The sequence below is a fragment of the Exophiala spinifera genome (assembly GCF_000836115.1).
Source record: "Exophiala spinifera strain CBS 89968 unplaced genomic scaffold supercont1.6, whole genome shotgun sequence".
NCBI lineage: Eukaryota > Fungi > Ascomycota > Eurotiomycetes > Chaetothyriales > Herpotrichiellaceae > Exophiala > Exophiala spinifera.
This window is the reverse complement of record NW_015622518.1, coordinates 457,658-476,246: the sequence shown is the minus strand read 5'-3', so window position 1 is coordinate 476,246 and position 18,589 is coordinate 457,658. Positions and strand designations below refer to the sequence as shown.

At 52.4% G+C, this 18,589-nt stretch overlaps 7 protein-coding genes across 7 annotated transcripts; 3 read left to right on the top strand and 4 right to left on the bottom strand.

Annotated features, from left to right (window-relative positions):
- Positions 1-1,185: 1,185 nt before the first annotated feature.
- On the bottom strand, positions 1,186-3,743 carry PV08_08090 (uncharacterized protein; the record flags this gene model as incomplete). The annotated part of the gene is made up of 4 exons (XM_016382416.1): positions 1,186-1,295; positions 1,385-1,497; positions 1,559-1,905; positions 1,971-3,743. The coding sequence occupies 4 exons, from the start codon at positions 3,741-3,743 to the stop codon at positions 1,186-1,188; spliced, it is 2,343 nt and encodes a 780-aa protein (XP_016233119.1).
- Positions 3,744-5,865: 2,122 nt separating this feature from the next.
- Positions 5,866-7,311, top strand: PV08_08089 (uncharacterized protein; the record flags this gene model as incomplete). Its single annotated transcript, XM_016382415.1, has 2 exons — positions 5,866-6,897; positions 6,955-7,311. 2 exons carry the CDS (start codon positions 5,866-5,868, stop codon positions 7,309-7,311), a joined length of 1,389 nt encoding a protein of 462 aa, XP_016233118.1.
- A 386-nt stretch (positions 7,312-7,697) lies between these two features.
- PV08_08088 (uncharacterized protein) lies at positions 7,698-8,932 on the bottom strand (the record flags this gene model as incomplete). Its single annotated transcript, XM_016382414.1, has 3 exons — positions 7,698-8,005; positions 8,060-8,489; positions 8,537-8,932. 3 exons carry the CDS (start codon positions 8,930-8,932, stop codon positions 7,698-7,700), a joined length of 1,134 nt encoding a protein of 377 aa, XP_016233117.1.
- Positions 8,933-9,612: 680 nt separating this feature from the next.
- PV08_08087 (uncharacterized protein) lies at positions 9,613-11,239 on the top strand (the record flags this gene model as incomplete). Its single annotated transcript, XM_016382413.1, has 4 exons — positions 9,613-10,089; positions 10,157-10,651; positions 10,714-10,804; positions 10,866-11,239. The coding sequence occupies 4 exons, from the start codon at positions 9,613-9,615 to the stop codon at positions 11,237-11,239; spliced, it is 1,437 nt and encodes a 478-aa protein (XP_016233116.1).
- An 899-nt stretch (positions 11,240-12,138) lies between these two features.
- On the top strand, positions 12,139-14,386 carry PV08_08086 (uncharacterized protein; the record flags this gene model as incomplete). Its single annotated transcript, XM_016382412.1, has 5 exons — positions 12,139-12,604; positions 12,714-12,841; positions 12,925-13,082; positions 13,165-13,367; positions 13,611-14,386. The coding sequence occupies 5 exons, from the start codon at positions 12,139-12,141 to the stop codon at positions 14,384-14,386; spliced, it is 1,731 nt and encodes a 576-aa protein (XP_016233115.1).
- A 457-nt stretch (positions 14,387-14,843) lies between these two features.
- On the bottom strand, positions 14,844-16,565 carry PV08_08085 (uncharacterized protein; the record flags this gene model as incomplete). Its single annotated transcript, XM_016382411.1, has 1 exon — positions 14,844-16,565. The coding sequence occupies one exon, from the start codon at positions 16,563-16,565 to the stop codon at positions 14,844-14,846; it is 1,722 nt and encodes a 573-aa protein (XP_016233114.1).
- A 929-nt stretch (positions 16,566-17,494) lies between these two features.
- On the bottom strand, positions 17,495-18,472 carry PV08_08084 (uncharacterized protein; the record flags this gene model as incomplete). Its single annotated transcript, XM_016382410.1, has 2 exons — positions 17,495-18,313; positions 18,386-18,472. 2 exons carry the CDS (start codon positions 18,470-18,472, stop codon positions 17,495-17,497), a joined length of 906 nt encoding a protein of 301 aa, XP_016233113.1.
- Between the last annotated feature and the right edge of the window lie 117 nt (positions 18,473-18,589).

The following is an 18,589-nucleotide window of genomic DNA, read 5'->3' as shown; positions in this document are numbered from 1 at the left end:
CAACTTCCAGGTTCCGCCTTCGAACAGTTCAATGATATCTCATAGTCTTCCGCAGATGCCTTCCTACTTTTTCGCTTTCGACTGCCGGTCTCGGTTTGAGGGCCGAGCGAGGCATATTGCCACGCAGGGGGAGGGGCACCCTGGATCATGGGTATCCTTTGCCCTGGGAATGGGAATTCAGAATCTCTTCTACCCACGTGGCTGAGGTTCTGACCTTATTCCTGGAGGATCCGGCACCCGAGCTTTGAAGCAGTAAACGCCGCTGGTAGGTTGTCGTGACTCGAGCTTGACTTTCGAGGCGCCGTGTCCACCGTTGTGCGAAATAGCTCTATTGAGGGTCAATGCCAGGCACCGACAGCGCCTCGAGGGGGATGACGACGCTTCGTCGAAAGCCTATCAACAGCTCTTTTCCTCCCTTGCGCATTCGTCACCAACTGCCGGCGCGTCAGGCCTGGTGCATGGCGCTGTCTGGGCTTACAGTTCCGATGATATCCATGTGGAATGTAACAAATTTTTTTTTTTTCGGGCTCACTGTGCGGGCGAGACTGGAGAGCTATGGTCGCGCTGGCTGCGCTCTTGTTCGGCAATCTGCAGACTACGGGGCGCCCGGATCATGCTGAGGTCTGATGGCCAGCACCGGAGGCGCGGAACCCAATCACGTCGCATTTCACTGGGTTCGGCCGGCCGACTGAAGTTCTTCGTTCACCCTCCTTCGTCAGCGGGCACGGCTTGTCCCAACCGTTGAGGACGGCCCCTGGCAGACCTGTGCGCTCACCACTACTACTACGTACTGTATCAGCGAACTCGTCAGAATTGGTGGCTGCGCATGGGTCACGTGGTGAGCAGCGTTGAGCCGCAAAGCTTGAGCTATGGCCATGCGAGGTGCTGAACAAGCTCAACCTTCAAACTTCTAACTTCGCCGGGCCATGGCAATAATTCCAGGATCGATGGCAAAGTAAGCCGGCAAGCCTCACACGGCTCGGATGTATCTCGCCGGCAGAGAGAACAATGACGCCTGAAAGACCAATCATGTCTTGTGGCATGATTATCGTAACTTCTGAACAACTAAATGTTGGGGGGGAGTGACAAAGTCATTTCATATCGAAAATAACCCGCGAAGTGTGCTTTCCAGTCCCGAGTGGGTCCTGTGTCCCGAAGTCCAAATATGGAGAAGGCCATTGTGAACTAGAAAAGCCCCAAGGCAAAGGGCATCAACGCATGGCATCCGACTTGGTTAGCCAGCGGTACAATGACTGAAAAATCTGTGATGGTCCATCCGTAGGGCGCGAAGCAAGCTGAGAAAGGGTTAGCGGGCTCTCGAGAGTCCAACAAATCTACCGTGCTGGACGTGGTGGGACATGGTAGTCACAGTGCCGAGACTTACCCAAGTAGATCATGCCTCCTGCAAGCAACATGATGACACCGTACATCCACTTGAAGTCTCGAACAATTCGGTCTAGTCCAATTCGGAAGCCTCCGTTGTATTCTTTGGCGGTTCTGTTATACTGTCAGTATTGGAGCATTCGAAGGCACAAAGGTTTTGTGTAGCTTGACTTACGTCGTCCATTCCATCTTGATATTGAAAAAGTGGCACAAAAGCGCCTTGAGAAGATGAAAGGAAATGCCACCGAAGAAAAGCAGGAACATGGGCGCCCATTTGATACTCTCGAAAAGGGATTGGAAGAAAGTCTGTTTCCCCAGGCGGTGCCGGAGCATTGCGTAGCCTATTGGCGATAGTAGGTTGAACACGACCACCATTCCAACCCAGACTTTCCAGGATGTCACGTAGAATTGATCGATTTCATTGGCGTACCATCCCACGACGAGATAGTTCACCAACGAAAGAGGCAGGGCGGAAGCGACAGCGTAGTATGTTCCGATGTATGAGAGGATTGTAATCTTGCTCTGCACGCCACGGGTTAGTCGGGTAGAATCAACCGCATCCGGGCCCCTCATCATGAAAAACTTACTGTGATCTTGACGTTGCTGAACAAGAAGCGCCAGAACAGTCTGGTGAAAGGACCTTTGTACGGCCATTTGTAGAGTGGGTTGAAGACCAGCTCATTACAGCCGTATGCGTACTTCTCCCACCGAGCGAGTTCGTCGTAAACGGTAAGACTTACACCCTCCTTGAAGCCACCTTCATGATAGGTAGCAAGGCGGACCACGAAGTGGTTCATCTGTAGGCGCAGGCTCACATCGAAATCTTCACTGACATGGCTGTCGCTCCAGAATTTGGTGCACTTGTCTTCCTCGTCATACCACGCCACGGACTGCAAGGCGTCCCAGCGAATAAAGGTATTGTGACCAACGAATGGGGCGCAGTCTCCCATGCCAACGGCAAACTGAATGGAAGTGTAGATTAGATTGGTGAAATAGGTAATGCCGTTCTCAAATGCATTGTGCACCACCTGCATGATTCCGGAAGCGTGCTGAATCAATGCTACCTCGGGACTCTCGTGCATTTCCAGGGCGCCATAGAGTAAGCAGTCTTCGGGCACTCGGGTATCCGAGTCAATGATGAGAATGATCGGACCAATTCGGACGTCTCCTGCAGCCCAGGTGCGCCCCTCATCATCCGCAATGACACGGTCGCGTGCTTGCTGGTAGATCTGTTGCTCATCCTCGGAGCTCAACTCGTCTGAGGTGCACCCGCGTTCCTCGCAGATTGTTTTCACCATCGAAAGGTATTGGTCATCAACGCGAAGAGAGAAGTCCAGGCAGTAGTTCATGTTGCTGGCCTTTTTGAACTGACCTTTGCGGAGGAAGTATGCTGTGGCTATTCCGGCTTCTTCGTCGTGGGTCTTTTCCGATTTCCTTCCCCATGCTTTCTTGCCTTTCTTCTTGCCTTTCTCCTTGTGTGGAGGTCGGGCGCACCAGCCGATGTTGTTGAGTTCATAGTAGGCCTTGCGTGCATCTGCTAAATCTTCACTGACAAGCTGCATCCCGTCATCGTTGACAAAGATGGAGGCGCTTCCACCCTGAGCTTCGTAGTGTTTTACAGCTTTCGCCACGGATGTAATCGTTGGAATGATAACTCCTTGGAGTCCTTCTTTGTAGACAGGCATCTGGATTGTAATGTGGGGCAGTTCAAGGTCCGGATACCGGCCAGGCTTGGGAGCGATAGCTGAGTAGTACCTGGTGTTCTGCTTCAACGAAGACAGGGAACCGAAGATCTGCCAAAGCGAGCCAGAGACCACAATCATGAAAAACAGAGAGTAGATGCCAAAGATCGGCACGACAGCAAGAAGAGCGAATCTTGTAAAGCTGCGATCCAGCTGAACTTCGCTCACCATCTTGGCAACGCAAGCCATCTCCACAACAACGACCAGAATTATCGCCATCGAGACCATGGTAGCATGCCGCAGGAGTAACCTGCGTTTGGGTGCTTCTCGTCCCTCTTCTTCCGGAGCCAAGATCTCATCGGCGTGTTCTTCTTTGTGAAGTGCGGCCTGGATGACGCTGATTTTCTCTTTCGTGGCGGGATCTTTGAGAGCTGCTTCGGGTACGCAGGGCAAAAGTTGGGTATTGCTTCGTCGTTGATCCTGTACTCTGCTATTGAAGTGTTCTGTAGCGCTTCTGGATCCTGTGAGAGCGGTTTGAGGATAGCTCTCAAGCGCCTGATTGCCATAGATGTGCTCGATCAGTAAATCTTCCACGTACCAGCCTCGCTTCATCAGCACCTGATAATCCTCGACGAGGATGAGCAGGATCTTTTCTTTCTTGCAGAGGAGCAAGTCCATGTCAGGCCGCAGTTCAAGAGAACAGTGGGAGATGTCAGACACAGTTGACATAACATGCAAATTTATCCCAGAGCTGCCGAGCTTTACATGGGTGTCTTCCAAAGAAATCTCGTCAAGAAGTTCAAGAACAGCTCCGGATCTCATACAGAGTACTGATGAGACGTTCAAATGGCTAGCTGCACGCACGCATTCGTTGCTTAAGCTAGCAGGTTCGCAAGAGTACATGCCTCCCTCTCCTCGAAGGATGATTCCCGTGTGGTCTGAGTATGAGCCATCATAAGGCTCCTGATCGCCGACTTCAAACCATTGTTGTTGATCACACTTTCGGAATAGATATCGTGCAAGCTGCAATGGTCAGAAAGGCGACAGATAGAGTCCGACTTGGCTTACTATCTCTGTCTTTCTCCCCGAATTTCTGGGAGATATGCTCGACGGAGAACGAGATACTGCTCGACTCTGTATAAAGCTGGGGGCTGGGGAAGGAGAAGGATGCCCAAACTCGTGCAACTGTTCCAGGGAGGAGTTCTCCATGCTTTAAATGCGAAGGGAATAGAGTCTGACTCAATCCGAACAGGGTTACAGAAGTGATGATCAGACGGCACAGAAGGGAAGTGGATAGGAGTTTAGTTCCTGCATTCAAGCAGGGGTATTGAGGATACTTATTCTACGAGCATGACATCTCGAAATACCGGGGCTTACCTAGATCTCCTTAGCAGATTGAGACCAGCGCAGCCGATTCATGCCTAGAATGGTGCAAATTGTGCACGATGGGACGAGAGGCCAAAGCTTTGCATATCAAGAGCCTGCAGGTCCAGCGCGTTGGAGCCGAAGAGACGGTTCGTCCACCTTTCTCAGAAAGGAAAGACCAGTTCACTTGCCGCACATCGTCGATTGACTAGATGGTATAGGCGAAAACGAGGTCCCATTGAGATACTTGCAGTGCTTAAGATCGTCGATTGGCCGGATAGCATAGGCGAAAACGACGTAACAGTAAGATACCTGCAGAGAGCCTCACCAGACTAGCACAACCATGATCCACTTTGCTATGCTGCGATGTGATATCGCCGGATTGGAAGCAACCGACCCATGGAATAACGAACAAGCCGGGCGGCCAGGGTGCATCTCCCTAAGCGACGGTGGAGCAGCATGCGCAGCGCTCCCTGGAACGAATTCCTGTGAGCTCTTCGGTAGAATCTGCCGTTCTGGACGTACGGGTGTATCGCGAACAGGCCCAACCCAGAGGAGACTCTGGAGGGAGAAAAGCCTCGTCGGCGCGGCTTGGATCCAAGCTTCTCCGGCTCATGTTTGACTCTGCGAGGGGCTCGGATGCTCACACTGGCCGTAAAATGACGTCCCATCGGCCCTATTCGCGAGCGTGTTCGGACGTAGGCATGGTGGTCCGCCACGGGGTTTGGGCGCAAAAGAAAGCAGAGGTTGACGTGAACAAAAACCTTCGCTGAATCCGCCGGGGAATGGAAGCTAGTCCTCTTCCATATATCTTCCAAAGTGGTCTAATGCCCCGTTGCCAAAGCTAAGCGAAGGGCGGATCGTGGTGCGAGAAAACTCAAAATCGATCTACTCGGGGCCTTGCATGCAGCATGCTCCGTTCAACCAATGCGATAGGAGCCGGACACGGGCTGGATCTGGCCATGTGCTCCGTGGGCTATTCTGCAAGGCCGTGTCTCATGCATGCAGTCGGAATGGCTTCCAGAACAACCGCCCAACCATACCGCTTTCGAGTGCGTCAGTTTTCGACAGCAACTCTGGGAATGTGTTTCCGGGATAAGGCTTCGGCGGCATTCGTTGTGAGAATTATATAAGTGAGAACCACGCATCCTCCTGCCTAATTCAGCGACGGACTGCATAACTGACCCGCCTACAACCCACGACATCCGCTGTCCGAGGGCTCGTAAATATATGTGAACATCAGTGGTACTTCGGACAGGTTTGCAATGACTGCAATGACTTCGGGGCCATAGCGACAATCCCCGAGCGTTGACAGCCTTAGTCTTGTCGATCGGATTGTTGCGTAGACTTTAGTCTTCCGGGATTGTCACATATTCGACAGATCAACAGCCATCCTCGTCCTCTTTCTCGACATAGCCGTTCTACAAGAGTCGTCATGAGTGTCACAGTTTCCCGTTCGACTTCCACCTCTTCGCGCTTAAACCCCTTCACAAGCGCTCGCAATGAAATCGTAACCCCTAGTATACGAGGACAGTCAAGCCAAACAAACCTCGATAATGAGATTGGATTCGCTCCTCCACGGAGGAAATTCCGGCCGTCGAGGCTCACAGGTTCGGATTATCCTAAACCTTGGCTAGAAGAACGGGACCCTCGTCGACGTTGGGAGCGAGTGATCTTCTATGTCTCGCTTTTCATCGGTGTCATCATAGGATCTTTCCTATGCTATTTGAGCTTCAAACAGGTCTCTAATTTTGAGTATTGTCTCGTCCTGGAAGACGACTTCAAAACGCTGGACAAGAATACTTGGAACTTCGAGATTCAACGAGGAGGCTTCGGCACAGGGTCATTTGAGTGGACAACTGAAGATTCCGATAACGTATATGTCGACGCTGAAGGGCTTCATATCGTGCCTACATTAACGACGGAGAGCACCAATATCACCCCAGCAGAACTCAACAACAATTACGTGCTCAACCTGACCACAGATGGAACTTGCACGGCAGTTTCGGGCAATCCTAACGACTGCTCGATCCGCAGCAATGAAACATCCGGCGCAATTATCAACCCGGTCAGAAGCGCACGCCTGAACACTTCCAAACGGAAGAACATCACTTATGGCCGCGTAGAAGTCGTGGCCAAGGCACCCGTCGGAGACTGGCTCTGGCCTGCGATCTGGATGATGCCTGAGCCTCAAGGCCCGCATGGAGTCGGAGCATATGGAGCATGGCCTGCTAGTGGTGAGATCGATATCGCGGAATTTAGAGGAAATCCTGGGTCCCAATACCCCGATGGTCGTGACAGCGTCTCCAGCACTATCCATTGGGGCCCTGTTCCCGCCGTGGATGCATTTTGGAGAGCCTCGGGTAAGTATAACCTGCGACGTACGGATTACTCCAAAGCCTTCCATACATTTGGTCTTGAATGGTCGGAGAAGTATTTGTTTATGTACATGGACACACGGCTAGTGGTAGGTATACTTTGAGGTTCCCAAACGGATGACACCCATGCTGATAAAACCCTCTAGCAAGTCATGTTCACCAAATTTACAACGCATCAAAACATGTGGGACTTTGGAAACTTCGGCTCATACATTGTGAATAACTCCGCGCTGGACAACCCGTGGGCCGGCACAGGTCATAGAAATAGTCCCTTCGATCAGCCGTTCTACCTCATTCTGAACGTGGCTGTCGGGAGCACCACTGGCTTTTTCAAGGATGGCATCGCCAACAAACCCTGGGGCGATAAAAGTCTCAAGGCTCCACGAGAATTCTGGGACGGTCGGGATACCTGGCTACCAACCTGGGGAGAGGGCGCAGCTCGTGGCCTGACAGTGAAGTCTGTTAAGATGTGGAGCCAGGGTGGCTGTACAGCATCAAAGTAACGCCAAAAGCTAGAAGTTTTTTTTTTCTTTTTGCGTCTGTATAAGCTCAGGTTCGCATGAAGGGATTTTCCGTGAGTTGAGCGCTTGAATTATTCCCAAATGTTAATTTTAAATGCGGCGATTCCCACGCACGGGTCTGTAACTTTCCGATACATCATGCAAAGGTCTGGAGCTTAGCGGAGACGTGATGTCTCACAGGGTTCCTCCAGGGCCCCTCCCAGAGCCAGCGGCCGAGACCCTCTACCATCAACGGGCCCATACTGTTATGTCAGAATCGCAGTGACGCGGCACTGAGTCGTCCACACTTACATGCCCTCTGGCTAAGGTTCGCGTCTTGTTTTATTCTGCTCATTTGCTATTGCGTAGCACTGCTGCTATTGGTACTCTTACTCATAATAGTTCTGCACTTTCAATCCGTTGAATTCGAACGACGTGCCTTCCCGCTTTTCCATGACGGTCTTATAATGCACATCCTTAACACGAGCTCGCACATACTCGGTACCGGTTGGAACATTCCGGGTTTCATCCTTATCCTCGGCGCTGAGAAGACCCAAACGATCCAAAAGTGGCGATGGCACCGTCTTCATCGGTGTATTTGCGCCTGGCCGGCTAAAATACAGCAGCCCTAGACGTGGGATCTGGATCTGATCCTTTGGTGGAGTCACTACGCGATGGACGGTGGACTTGATGAAGCCTGTTTCCCGAACCATGAGTATAAATCCGCTATTCAGGAACCACATCCACTTACCGTTCGTCAGGAATGTCAGAGTATCCGCAGCATTGCATGTTATACCACCTTCGACTGGCTTAACCCACTTCCAGTCTCCCTCGGGAGTTCGAATCTGCAAGCCGGCGACATGCTGCGAGAACAAAAGCGTCAAGCTTCCGAAATCGGTGTGCCCTCCCTTGGAGTAGGCTTGCGCACGATCCCACTCGTCTTGAGTTCTGACGTTGTATATCATATATCTGAGATGATCGTCCGACTCCTGGTCGTAGTCATGAGCTTTGACCAAGTAATCCTCTGGTAGTTCCAGAATAATGGCGATTAGAACGAAGAGTTTTCGGATCACCTTCTCCCAGAGCTCCCGGTGGAAAGTGGCTATCTCATCATAATGCTCTTGAACTATCTTGTGCTTGCCAACCTCGGCATAGGCAGGAATGGCTTTCGGGATATTGAGCTGATTGAAGTAAGCGGATGCACACCTATCGGGGGCCGACGACAGACCATTTCAATGTTCTCTTTGACACCAGTATCACCGATCCAGCGGCTATTCTCCCGATAACCAAAATATTCGCCTTCGGCAAAATTGCACGGAAATCGACGCTTTTCCTCCAACGGCTCCTTGAAGAAAGTGTTTCCAATGCTGAACTGGCGAAGGACCCGAGCATCATCGATCCCCGAGTTGATGACGGTCCAGAACCCGACTCGAGTAACAGCATCGTAGAGCTCTTTGGCCAGCTCTTGCTTCCCACCAGGCTGGTCGAAGCGTGATAGATCTATCTTGGTCAATGGGGCCCAATCAAGGTTCTCCTTGGTTTGGGCTGGACGATTCCATGGCTTCACCAGAATCTGACCGGGAGATACCTGGGACACGGGGTCTTCAATCGCAGATGGTGCCATGTTGGTGTTGGTTCCGAGCGTTGATCAACTACTCCAGGACCACCGACTTCAATGACTAGACGTGAGAAAGGATGCACTGCTTCGATATCTGGCATTTGCTATCTCTTTATAAAGTGCGGGGTGTTTTGAAAGTACATATTGGGACGCAAGACCTCGGGTCTGTCTTGGACGCCACCACCACCCACGCTGATTGCGTGCTTTGTGCTAAAGACGCGTGCTCGCGGCAGCAAACAACGACCCCCTGTCAGTCTTCCCCTGTCGGAGACTTTCCGAATGGTTGGCAAACCCACACCCGGGCGGGATGCGGTAACCAAGATATTGCTTCTCTGGACGTTGCTCGGTTTCTACACCGTGAGGCCCGCAGTTTCTGGATATACGGCTATCACAAAAGTCCTGACTACCAGTCTGATCCAATACAGAGGCCATGGTTCGCTATCATGCGAATCTAGACCCGTTGAACTTGACTGCAAATGGTCATTGTTCGACGTGACGCCTTTTGCTCACCGATGTCGTGACGAAGAAGCCGTATAGCCGTTCGCTGGTTAAATACCAGCGACGCGGGCCACGACATGATGTATCCTTTTCCTTGTGGATGAGCAGGTCAGTCAGTAGTTCGTGGAAAATCGATTAGGAATCAATTGGCCGTCATTCCCCGACAGCCTAAATTTGTCCTGACCAGAATGTCGACCGATAAGAGAGCCGGGGAGACTTTCACCTCTCAAGTGCCATCATCGCCCTCAGACAGTCAGATTGATGCGTCTAGTGAAATTGCTGTGGATGCAAGCTTCGAGAAACGAGTCAAACGCAAGATTGACTTTTGGCTTGTTGGTTTCTACTCAGTGGTTTACATCTTCCGAGTCATCGACTCGTCCAACTATTCCAATGCTGCCATTATCAATCTTGAACATGGAACGGGCATCAAAAAGGAATTGCATTTGACACCTGGCATGTGGGCATGGACATTGTCGATCTTCTCCTACAGCTATCTGATCTTTGAGCCCACGAATACGCTGCTGCTGAAGACCTTCCGACCCTCGAGATGGATGTTCGTCTTAATCCTCACTTGGGGTATTTGTGCCTGCTCGGCAGCAGCAGTCCAGAGTTTCCAGGGGATGATGTGTGTCCGCTTCGCCATTGGAGCAGCCGAAGCTGGTTTTGTGAGTCTACATACCCGTCCCTAATACCAGAGGTATCTCCTCCGTCAGACTGCTGACAGCAAAATAGTACCCAGCAGTGCTCTACCATATGGATTTCTTCTACAAGCCCAAAGAGCTCCCCTGGCGGATCGCCTTATTCTACTCGGTCGGCCAGCTTTCAAGCGCATTGAGTGGTTTGTTGGCCTTTGGAATAAGCTACCTTGATGGGAAAGGCAACCTCGCAGGATGGCGTTGGCTCTTTCTTCTCGAAGGGTTGCCAGCAATCGTCCTATCTTTCATCGCCCTTTTCGGTCTCCCGGATTACCCTGAAACGGCGCGGATGTTGAACGAAAAGGAACGAGCCTTCATGGCCGAGAGATTGAACGAAACTGCGCCGAAGGGCAAGAAGGGCAATTGGGACTGGTCGTCGCTAAAGATTCTTTTGCGTGACCCGACCACGTACACATTCACCTTCTACTGGCTCGCGCATGGTATCGGCGGCTTCGGCATCGGTTACGCCCTGCCAACCGTCATTTACCAGCTTGGCTTCACTACAACGGCCAAGTCACAGCTGATGAATATCGTAAGTGCTGTCTACTTATCACGACAGCGATATCAAACGCATCTGACACAGCCTCAATATAGCCTCCGTACGTCTCGTGCTTCATCTTGCTCAACACACTAGGTCGACTTCTGCACAAGAAATGGATTCGTCCATGGACGACGGCTGTCTCAAGTATGCTCTCTTTGCTCTTACCTTTCGTGGTTTAAGCTATCGATACTAACATTGTTGACAGTCGAGGGCACAACAATAATATGCTACATCATCCTCATCACCGTGCACAGCCCTGTGGTCAAGTACCTCGCACTCATTGTTGCCGTGTCTTGCGCCGGTTCCGCATATCCTGTCATTTGGCCTGAACGGATTCGCGCCCTCGAAGGGACGGTCGGAGCAGGAATTGGCATCGGTTGGACGAATGCGATGGCTCAGTTCGGAGGCATTGTCGGGCCTCACGTCTACAGCACAGTATTTGGACCGACTTATCATGTCTCATACATAATTTGTTTGTGTTTTCTGATAGTGTCAATCACGTCGATTCTGTTGTCGTGGTTCTTTGTGGCTCGAAAGGATAGGAGGAGGGCGAGGGAGAATTCCGGGGCGGGATCGTGAGACCTTTGGAGACGAAACGATCTGATTTATGTGCTGGAATGTCCCATTGAGACTGATATATTTATAAACCACGGTTTCGTTCCGCCAATTTAACCATGTTCTTGAGGAGGAGACAAACGATATTTCTCCCTCTCTTTTTCAGCATCCTGGTCCAGAGTCGTCGGACGACTAGTGGTGTTCCAAATAAAGCGTCAGTCCAATATTTCATCGGCGTGGTGCCCATTGATGATCCAAGCTTCAATCCACCATCATCTCACCAACCACCCCCCCACAGATTATTTTCGCCCTTTTGAACTTGAACCATGAATATTCAACGTTTTACGCAGAATTATCCTATTAATTTGATCTTCAGGTCACATGAGTCAATCGTGCTCTTCAAACAAGCGCTCCTAAGATGACCTGACTAGTGAACGGGGCGTTTCGAAGCCTGCAATATATTGTTGCTTGGCCAGGCGTGTCCCGCGAACCCTCAGGTGCGCCGCTCCAGGTCTGTGATGGCATTTTGCTCACACATCTTTCCATTCCTAGCATCGGACGCAGCTGATTCGAGATCGATGATTTCGAGAGAGTCATACCAGTGTCCAAGTTCGGATAGTCTATTCCAAGAAAGCGGCTTCTAAACATGGCTCATAGTTAGCTTTCCAAAACCAGCCAACGAGCCCATGGTGAGCCGTTGCGACGTTCTATCTTACTCAGACTATCGAATCGAATGCACTCACTAGAATTATATGTTCTCGTTATGAACCTCGTATTTTTCTCTCACCCTGTCTTTGTCGCGGTAGGTCACTTTCCAGACTACCTTTTTTGCGTTGCCAGGTTACCACTGAGAACAACATCTTGTCCCATCGACGACACACACTCTCATTTTCTTGAATACTGGGCCAAAGTTGACCAACACAATGTTCTTTTCATCCTTGGCTCCGCTTGTCATCTTGGGCTTGTCGACAGGTATCTCCGCAATACCGCACCCCTTACAAAGCCGGGCAGAAAACGACACATCGACTCATAAATTCCTTACGAACAAAACTCAACCGTACGCCGTAGATGGAGCTAACTTGCCCGACATCCCTTTCGACATCGGCGAGAGTTACTCGGGTTTGATGCCCATAGGAGACAAAGCTGGGCGAGAACTCTTCTTCTGGTTTGTCCCGTCGGAGAACGAGGCGGCTGACGACGAGATTGTCATCTGGCTCAATGGCGGACCTGGATGTTCGTCACTCATGGGATTCTTGCAGGAAAATGGTCCCATAAGTTGGCAGAGTGGACAACTAGCCCCGATGCGCAATGTTTATTCGTGGACCAACTTGACCAATGTGATCTGGGTCGAACAACCTGCGGGAACAGCCTTTTCAGGAGCCAAAGGTGGTATGTATGATGTTGTACCACATTCTACACTGTTCTATTTCACTCGACGCCTTTCAAATCCCACAGCTCTCCAGGTCAATTGATTCAGCTGACCAACATTACCGTGTAGACGGCGACAACGAAGACGAAGTCGGCGTGGCCCAACAGTTTCTGGGATTCTGGAAGAACTTCATCGACACGTTCGACATGAAAGGTCGCAAAGTTTCAATCACGGGTGAAAGCTATGCCGGGAACTATGTAAGGAAAATCCGCTGCCCCCCCGGATCCGAGACCCCTGTAGGAGAGATGCAAGTTCCTAACTGACATGCATATACGTATAGGTGCCGTACATCGCCGAAGCAATGCTCAACACCACCGGAGAGGAGGCCACGGACTACTACAACGTCACCGGTATCTTGATCTACGACCCAATCCTGGGCGATAGGACGCTGGGTGATGCTGCCCCGGCAGTCGAGTTTATCAATGCCAATAAGAATCTGTATGATCCTCAGGCCTCGACCGTTACGGCAAGGTAATGCCCTGCCAAGTGATTCCTGGTTCTGATGTACCACTTCCCACAGGTTCCCATTCGACGAGGCCGATTTTGAAGCTCTCAACGACTTGAACAAAGAATGCGGGTTCCACGACCTGATGGAACAAGCTAACACGTTCCCCCCAAAGGGGCCTATCAAGATCCCCAAGATCCTGGAACTCAACGCCACGTCAACGACGGAAAGTAGTTTCGGGAACGAGGATTGTTATCTGAACTATTTTATTGAAATAGGTAAGTCACTACGATAGCTTTGGTTTGGTCTGGTTTGACTTTTGCTTCATTTTCCTCCATTTGGGCTTATTTGCCTTGTTTCCAAACTATAACAACATACATGACCCTCACATGTGACGGTGACCAAAGTCTGGCACGGTAATGCTTTTTTCTTTCCCACGCTCGTCAGCCATGGTCAGACTCATATTTCCGTGTGCTAATTGTTTGGGGGTGCGCTCCTGCGCGTGCTTTCGTCTTTTACAGCTATCATGGAACTCAACCCGTGCTTCAACATCTACTACGTAGGCCAGCCGTGTCCATACCCGGGCGACATCATAGGCGACCCGTACCACACCAACGCGCCAGGGTCGCCGCAGCTGTACTTTACGCGGGCCGACGTGCAAAAGGCCATCCACGCGCCGACGGCGGGCAACGGGTCGGCGTACGACTGGAGCATATGCAGCAACGCGACCGACGTGTTCGCCGACGGCATCGACCGGTCGCTTCCGTCGGCGAGCAACGGCGGGCCGCTGGGCAGGGTGATCGAGCGGACCAACAACGTCATTGTCGGCCACGGCACGCTCGACATGGTGCTGATGGTCAACGGGTCGCTGCTCGCGCTGCAGAACCTGACGTGGAACGGCGAGCAGGGCTTCTCGAAGCCGCTGGACAACGACCTCGTCGTGCCGTACTACCCGCAGGGCGTCGTGGCGCAGTCCGGCAACGGCACCCTGGGCAAGTGGACCGAGGACCGGGGCCTGATCTTCTGCACCGTCGAGATGTCCGGCCACGAGGTGCCCGGGTACCAGCCCGGGGTGGCCCTGCGGCACCTGGAGAAGCTCCTGGGCAGGATCGACCGGTTGGACGACGAGGGCGACTTCAGCACCGCGAGCACCTACTTCGAGGACGGCTTCGAGTACAGTCCTCGCGATGCGGATGTGCTCAGGAACATTGAACATCAGCTGGTCAGGAGGGATCAGATCCCAAAGAGGACGATGCAAATCGACAAGAGGGGGATAATTGGTGGAGGTGGGTATTGATATCTAGATACTGGTGGGTTTGTAGGTAGCTAGGTACGAGTAGACGGATAGATTTTTGGCTAGTTGGTGTCCACTGTTCTCAGAGGAGCGGATGGACTACCCACCACTATTAATTAATGACCGGACGGTTGTACCTGGGGGATTGAGAGAGTGAGAGAGTGAGAAAAAGAGTGTGTGAGGCTTAGATAGTAATACATCGAATACTCACTCACCGGCCCGTCTCCGTGATAGTAATGTAACAAACAGTGTGGTCTCTATATCAGATCTGAGATGTGTAGGGTGCTAGCTGATGGTCTATCTATGCAGTGCCTACCCAGGTCTAGGTCACTCACTTCTTCTACATGAGTACTGTATATACCGAACAAGCTCAGGATTTAAGCTCTGCGATTTCCAACCTTCTTGGGTCGTGAACCTTGTATGATAAGAAATAATGTCTTTGTTGTTGGTCTTTAGAGAACTATAGTCTTGCACTCTTCTGAGCCTTCTCCTTCCGTAGCTTTTCCCTCGCGCCATCTCTGATCTGTCTCCTCAGAATCTTCCCACTGGGATTCTTGGGTATGGCATCCACAAACTCCACGCCACCCTTGAGGAACTTGTACCTGACGACCTTGGCCTCGACGAACTTCTTGACCTGGTCCTCAGTCACGTTCTTTCCGGGCTGGCGCACCACGAAGGCCCGGGGAGCCTCGTCGCCATCCTCGGTCGGGACGCCGATGACGGCGGCGTCGGCGATGGCGTCGTGCTCGAGAAGCAACGCCTCCAGCTCCGCGGGGGCGACCTGGTTTCCTTTGACCTTGATGAGTTCCTTCTTCCGGTCGACAATGTGGAACATGCCGGCCTCGTCGACGTAGGCCATGTCCCCTGTCTTGAGCCAGCCGTCGGGCGTCAGCGTCTCGGCCGTGGCTTTGGGGTTGCGCCAGTACCCCTTCATGACGTTGGGGCCGCGACACCACAGTTCCCCGACGTGCTGGGGCCCGCGGGACGTGATTTCTCGATGGCCGTCGTCGTCGCCTTCTCCTCCCTCTTCTTCAGACACGATTTTCGCCGAGCAGTTGGCGTTGGGTTCGCCCACGGCCGCCGACGTCGAGGTTGCCATAATGTCCCAGCCTAAAAGGGAACATGTGCATTCAGTCATCCCCCATCCTTGTTTCAAATTGATACCTCTCCCCAACCTCTTCTCAACCTGCGCGCATACGTCCCTACCCAAGGGGGCCGCACCACTGCCGACCGTCTCCACACTGCTCAGGTCGTACTTGTCCACGGCCGGATGTTTGGCCAGTAGCACGGCAATGGGCGGCACGAGAGCCAGATCCGTCACCCGGAACCGCTGGATGTACTCTAGCATCTTCTCAAAGTCGAACTTGGGCATGACGTACACGGGGACCTGACGATGGAACGACACTGCCACGAAAAACGTCTGTCCGTACGCGTGGTACAGGGGCAGGAAACAAAGCCAGATCGCGCGGGCGTTGCGAGCCTCGTAGTCGGGGTGTAGCTGCGATATCAGCGTCACCTGGATCAAGTTGGAGACGTAGTTTCGATGCGTGATCTCGACGCCCTTGGGCAAACCCGTGGTTCCGGAAGAGTAGTTGAGCGCGAGCGTCGTGTCGCATTCCCCGGGCCCTGTCAGGTCGTCCCACGCGAAACCCCTGGCGTCCTCTGCGGGAGCCACCAGGTCGCCCCAGTACCGACAACCCTTGAGCGGCGGCTGGGGACCATCGTAGATATGCGCATTGTAGACGAATACGCGGTCCGCGTCGAGACCGGCAAGTTTGGCCGCCTCGATGCCCGTGTCGATGCTGCCGTCGGCGCAGAGGAGGTAGGTCGCTCCCGAGTCGCGCAGTTGGTGGGCCAGTTCGCGAGGGGTGAAGGTCGGGTTCGCACCGGTGAAGATGCCCCCCGCGCAGAGGATTCCCATGAACACAACGGGCACGAACATGTCGTTGCTGCTGAACAAGAGAACGCGGTCGCCCTTGCGGAAGTGTGGCGACCGTCGTAGACCAAGACCAAATCGCTGCGACCACAGACGGAACGAGTTGCGGGTCAGATAGTGAGTCTCGGGACGGGCGGCATCTGAGAAAGATCGTTTCGACCCTAGCGGTGCAGAGGGGGATTTGAATAGGAATGTCGGTAGAGAGCAGTCGGGGATGTCGACTGTCCAGCGGGATTCGTACGGCATGGTTGTTGTGGTGGTAGTGATGATGGTGGTGGCCGGGTGTATATCTATCTATTGGATGAACGTCCTTGGTATATTTGTGATGCGTGAGGTATGTTGACAAGGTTGATGGACTCGGGTTCGGGTGTGCGTACACAGAATATGCAGTATCTGCCTGTACCTTGCTTGGACTGTTTTCAAGCAGCAATGGCTTTGCAAGTATCGCGTACGACGAGACAGAAGAAGTTCATCCACGGCAAGCAGCTAGAGGGGTAGGGTAGAAAAGTGAAGGGCGTGTTGGTGGCACGATTTTGGTCTACTAATGACATGTACTTGTTTGTGTCCTTCTGTGGCATCGAGAACGTGGAATCTGGGAATGCCACGGATAATGGTCCTGGCTTTGTACGAATTTAGGCCCCCGAGGCCTCATTGTCTGGGCGGTAAAGAGTGAGTTCGTCAGCCAGCCTATCAACAAGACTCCTCCAGCTAGGAGTCTTGTCGAGAGTGGGCGAGATGAAGCTGGAGTCTTTTCCTCTGGGGCGCAATTTGAGGGGGAAAGTCGAGGGAGTTAGAGATGAGGGAAAAGTACCGAGGCTCATTGAAGCCGAAGACGAGGAAGGTTTGGCGAGTACGGAAGATCAAGATAATCCGTTTTCGTTTTCGTTTTCGTATCCGTATTCGTATAGCCAAGTTCTTTCCCTTACTCCGTATCAATCTACGAGGAGCAGATGAGCAAAACAAAAGATGCCCAAAGAACAACACCTACTCCTTACTATCCAGACGGGCATTGCTATACGGTGTTTGTAAACCTATTACCTTGGCCCTTGTCAATCTTCAATTGTCCGAAGGGCTCATCCTCGCACTAACTGGTACTTGTACCCACTCACTCTCACCCATGCTTATGCTCTCTCTCACACACACAAAACACTTTTCATTCTCGTACCGGCCACCGATCAAGAAACCATGACGTCCTTCTCCTTGACCTTGTACTGATCATACAGTTGCGCGGGATCTCTGCCCAACCTCCCGGCACTGCTTCTCAACTTTCCCTTCCTCGCATCGATCAGTGGCGAGATCCACTGATCCTCCACGGTGCCACCAACTAGTTTGTCTCCCTTTCTCAGATACGTCGTGGCACCTAGCAGCGTAGGCTGGAAATTGACATAGATGCCTTCCCAGTGTTTCCTGTCCACCTCGAAGATCTCATGGTTGATCCCGATGTGGTCGACGTCCTTGATGACCTTGTTCCACCAGTCCCAGGCCTCGCGGTGGACCGGGCCGTACGCGAACTTGTGGATGTCCTCGGTCGACCGCCAGTACGAGAGGATGAGGTTCTCGGGGGCCCCGTTGGCGGCCTGGCTCTGCCACGACGATCCGCCGTAGTACCCCGAGTCCGGGGAATTCTTCTCGAGGTCCTTCACCATCTTGTTGAAGTACGTCCCGACCGCCGTGGCCTTGGGCGTGAGGAAGCCCATCGGGTGGTTCGACTTGAAGCCCAGCAAAAACACGACCACTTTCTCCGCCGACGAGTCCTCGTGGAACGTGCCGTCTTCGTCGGGGATCTGAGGCGACGTCCGTCCGTGGATGGCACCCTCGAGGTACGGGTTCCGCTTGAACCCGTACGTTATGGCGAGCGTGTCGAGGAGGCGTGCGCCCAGGATGAGGATCGACGGGAGCATGGCGTAGAACCGTGGGACGATGAAGACCACCAGAGACTGGAGCAATGCGCCCATGAGGAGCCATGTTGAGATGGAAAATGTATTGCGGATGAACTTGTGCCGGGGCAAGAAGCGTCAGCATCACATATTGGTACAGTCCCAAAGCCCCAGATCATCGAGACTTACATAGAGCAATTGTTGGTTAGGGGATCGTTGACGAAGTTGGGATTTCGGACGCTTGGTCGATGGAGGCAAAATGCTTTGAAAAGCCATGTTTGCGGGTGGTAAGGCTGTTCTTTTCTTCTTCTTTTTGTTTTTCTTTCTCTCTCTCTTGCAAAGGCAGCAACGTTATGTCAGGTAAATAGGATGATCCAGTCTACGATACTCAAG